Source organism: Brassica oleracea, chromosome C4 (genome assembly GCF_000695525.1).
Source record: "Brassica oleracea var. oleracea cultivar TO1000 chromosome C4, BOL, whole genome shotgun sequence".
Classification (NCBI taxonomy): Eukaryota; Viridiplantae; Streptophyta; class Magnoliopsida; order Brassicales; family Brassicaceae; genus Brassica; species Brassica oleracea.
In genome coordinates, this window is record NC_027751.1 from 46,503,229 (window position 1) to 46,508,100 (window position 4,872).

Consider the following 4,872-nt stretch of genomic DNA (forward strand, 5'->3'; position numbering starts at 1 on the left):
ATCCGTACAATTGTGTGAGTCAAATTCTAGTTTTATTGATGCATGTTATATATTAGTGCTGCATGTTTTAGGTAACATTTTAATGATGCACGTTTTTTAAAATCTCCATTATTAAAATTATGCACGTAAAGATAACTTATAAGTTTTTTTGGTTGATTAAATGACATTATGTCCAAATTTATTTAAGGATATTTCATTAAGGTAACTGAAAAAGACAAACAATAAAATAGGAAGTTTAAATTCATTTAAGCATATTTCATTAATGTAACTGAAAAGACAAATAATAAATTAGGCAATTTTATTTGTTTTAAAATATTTCATAATTGCAACCGAAAAAGATAAGTTAAAAAATAGGAAGTTTAATTAATGAAGTAAGAACATTTTCAAATGAGTACTTCTCTTTTAATAATATAGATATGCTTAAAATTTTACGTAAAACTTTCTATTATGTTGTTAATTAGTGCTATATTTTAAATATGGTAACACGGATTTGCAGAGGCTTAGCAGCGGAAGGTACAAGAGCGTATTGCATCAAACGACCGTGGATAAGGAGAGAATAAGAATGTTAGGCCTACCAAAGATACGGTCGTGGGACCTTTTCCCGAGCTTATCGGCCAAGACGATCCTCCCAAATTTAGGCCCATGCTATACAAGGACTACATTTACCGCAAGGTTCGATACTTGCCGTTCTCTGATCTGGACTCATGATTAACGTTTTTTTTTTTGAAAATAACTCATGATTAACGTTAATTATTTCAATAATCCGCGGAGAGACTTGTGTGTTTAAAGTAACTGTTTTTAACTCGTTGTTATTGGTGTGGTATGTTGTATTTTAGTGCTTGTTGTTTCTCAATTTGTTATCTAAAATAAGTCTTGTTGGACAAAAATGAGTCTATCTGTTGTTTTATACTATTTTTTTCTTTGTTATAAATGATTTGTTTATTTCTTTGGTTTAAATATAAACAAACGAAGGAACTCCAACTTAGCATTACCCGCACTTTAGGCATCAAAACAAAGTTCACAGCAATACCGGAAGGTAGAAATATAGTCACATTAAATCATCAATAGACGACTCTTTGTAAGCAACTTCACAACGCAACTTATGCGAACCTGATGGAATGAGATCAGGGAGATTTGCTATTCTCAAGATGTTGAGGTGTTTGAGAGGTTCAACGAGTCTTTTGAAGCTGAGGTCACCGATGAGGGGACTCCCGAAAGCAAAAACTGTAACACAAGAAAGCCTATCTCCAAGACTTGTTGTGGTCCTAAGCCATTCATTATGGATAAACTCTGTAGCTGATAGAATCGATAGAACTGCTCCCATATGGCCAGTTAAAATGATGCTAACTTCTTCATATTTGTACAATTCTAGTGACCTTTTCTCTCCTTGAACCTGAAAACCAAGACAGAGACATACTAATGGGAAGATAAGTAAAAAACCAAAATAGATAGGGGATGTTACAGACAGAAATGTTGATAAAGGAAGGCCCCTTTTAAGTGTATATAGGCACGTTATAATGGGTTGAATATATATATATGAAATGAAAATAATATAAAAATATATAAGAAACTAAGCCAATAATGTAACTAGTAATATTGTTAATTACATTGAAATATTAAATTAACAAGGGAAGAATCACAATCACAATCACAAGAATACAACAAATTATTCAGCAAATGGTAGAACAAATCAATATGCAAAACGGGAACTATGAAGTAAGTGATGCGTATAGAAGTAGGTTCCAAGTGTCAGGGAGACCAGGGAGACACCAATGGCTACAGTCTAGACCCTTTGAGATACCATTGTAGAGACTTGGGTGTGCGTCTTTGCGATACTGCGAGAGAGTTGTGAGATCAAGAAGACGGACCGGTTTCTTGATTCGGCTCAACACTTTGTTAACCACAACCCAACCTAAGGGAAATCCTCCTGGATATCTTTGTCCCATGAACGGCTGAGTTTGGCCCTTGCACGACTTCCGTTCCACTCTCTTCCACTGTTTTGAATGAAACACAGTTTATGTTTTGAAAATGTATATGGTAAATTTCATGGGCTTTGAATTCAAAACTTTATATTATTTTGAGTCTATTCTTAAACTTTAGACGGAAGGAGTTGAGAGAAAAGATATTAGAACTTACTCGTAGTCGACAGGAGAAACGCCTTGAAAGAAGACTTGAGTGCGTGAAGAATCAATATTGTAGTTAATCCAACGAGCCCATGTGTTTAGTCCTTTGTAAAAAGCCACAAGCCTGTTCATGTCTTTGTACAATTTGTTTCCTTCCCTCATATAATCCCACCTAGCAACCATTATTGAACATATAAGTTATATGATATAACTAACAAGTATATATAAAAACGCTTGAAGAAAAATGTCAAAAGAGAAAGGAAGAGATCGAGAGGGTTTTAAGGTTAGGTACTGTGATCGTACGGCTGGATTCCGGCGGTGTGAGTCCACCAATGCCAGGAGTTGAAGATCAGAACGTCCATGCCAAGCCAAGCATTTCCTTGTTTGATGGAGTCAAGCACAAGCACTCGTCCTGCCTTTTCTTGAACCACGTCTACTAGAAACTGTGTTCTATACAGAAGTATTGTCACTCCATAGTCCTGCACATATTTAATTTTATTTAGTGACAATACAAAATTGTTACATCAAATTATATTAGTTGATTTATTCATAAAAATGGAATTCTTTGAGACTTGTTTTTGACTGCTTGTTAAAAGAAGCCATTATGTCATTAGTTGTACTACCATCATTCAAATTTAGGCTTATTTACATTAGGTGGCACATAACTAGTACCCACACAATTTATACTATCATGCATTTTCTTTCTTATAAGCATGTCAAACCGTTTCAAAATATTTGAAGGAGGCATTCATAGGAAAAGAACTTGATATTTGTGTGTATATGATTCCTAACATTGATATTGAAAAATAAAGGAATATATACAAAACATATTTATGTAATGTGAAATATTACTCTTAAAACATGTATATACTCTCTATTAGTAAGCCAAAAGGAGAGAGACACGTAACGGTAGAGACCGGAGTTAGCCCCAATGAGTACAAACTTGTCACTGTTTAGCCGTTGTGTAGATGTATGAAGATCGCCAAAAACAATTGATATTAGGTAAAAATAATTAGTTAAATTCGGGAAGGCCCCGCTACTAACTTATCATATAGTGTGGTGATTAGAAAACGACAATGAAGAAAGAAGACATTGGCAAAGTGGTTATCAAAATCATTTTGTACATCGTGTCTTAATGATCTAATATGTCGTTTATCTTTGGAGCTATTGAGAAGACTCTTAGAAAGCTTGACTAATAACACGCAAGACATGTCAAAATGGTCCATATTTTAGTTCTCTCCTAACCTATAGTGTCTCGGCCACGAATTTAATATCCTTACAGTTTGCGAAAGTTTATAGGATTTCTTAACATTGTGAGAAAATAAATTATAGATGGTGACGTTGCATGAACTCTTTTTCAACGTCAAAGTGGAGTTTTTCGTAATCATATCTCATATATAAATATAGTCTTTCTCTACTTTGTTATTTATTACTACATGACAAGTGTTTCATCTATCGAACACCAAAATTAAAAGGATATTAGCATAGCTACGTAACTAATCTTCATTAGACATAGCCTCTTATCATGCAGGACTTGTTCTCTTTTTCTCTTATGATGTAAAACTAAATGCCCAAAATTAAAAGAAAGCCGAAAATGTTGAGACAACGTTAATATATAAAGGTTTTATATTAGAAAGAAAATAAGTTTTACTATATAACATATACATACATATATAAGTGTTCACCCCCAAAACGGAACTTTACCCAATAACAATTAGCTGAAAGAGTTAAAATGTTTTGAAGAATACTTTAGTGAAGCTTTTATATGGTTTAATTGATTACCAATTAACTGACGTTTAATATTGATCGATGAATATTTCCATATATGATACGTAATAATTATGTCACTGTTTTCATTAGAAATGTGTAGATTTCGTTAATTTCTTACTAGATTGAAGATAAATCACTACCAAATAAAGGCAGCACAAAGCCTTTTTACAAAAAAAAAATAAAATAAATAAAGGCAGGACATCAGGCGATGACTGTAGCCATCAACAATTATTTTCTACAAATTAATAATTTAAGTACGGTTCTACTTTCTAGTGGTGTTTAAGTGTTCACTTAATAAAGCTAGAATCTTTCGTAAAATCAAGGAAGAATGAGCAATAATATAAGAGAATCAAAAGTAGCTCTATGAAACGCTTACTTTTAATTGAAGTTATTGATATAAGAATAGGAAAAAGAGAAGAAAAACACAGAGCAAATAAATAAGAAAATGAAGAAGAAAAAACCTGGAAAGTGAGAGAAGTGAGAGGCTGTCCTCGACGGAGAGAGTGCTTAGCATTAGGGAGAGATGCATGAATCAAACATGCCAACGATTCGAACATATTAAGACTCAGTGAGTCACCAACCATCATTATCTTCTTCCCTCTCATTCTCCTCAAAAAGTTCACCCCATCAAATCTGCTAATTTTATCCAATGAGGGAAAATGCGTTACAAACTTCACTGACGTTTTTTTTCATTTTCACTACACGTATTTTTAGCTAATACTTATTTCACCTGACGACCGTGTTAGGAAATACGCGGTCAAATTTTGCGGAAAAGCCAGAATTTATGGGAGCGGGAAAGAAGCACACACACCAAATTGTTAACGGAGTTCGGCCAATGATGCCTACGTCTCCGGACCTGCTACAGATCTTTTATTATTAACCAGGGAATTTTTACAAGCTCACAACTCACACCCCGATCCCAAATACACTCAGAAATTACTAGTAATTTCTTAAAGAAGATTTTTTGTGAGAAAAAAAA

At 33.7% G+C, this 4,872-nt stretch overlaps 1 protein-coding gene and 1 pseudogene across 1 annotated transcript in view; one reads left to right on the forward strand and one right to left on the reverse strand.

The window, feature by feature from the left end:
• Positions 1-708, forward strand: part of LOC106341567 (flavonol synthase/flavanone 3-hydroxylase-like) — a 2,109-nt gene extending 1,401 nt beyond the window's left edge. Inside the window, 2 exon segments of the mRNA XM_013780303.1 lie at positions 497-563; positions 566-708. Coding sequence (XP_013635757.1) covers positions 497-563; positions 566-708 — 210 coding nt within the window.
• An 872-nt stretch (positions 709-1,580) lies between these two features.
• Positions 1,581-4,872, reverse strand: part of LOC106339597 — an 8,829-nt pseudogene continuing 5,537 nt past the window's right edge.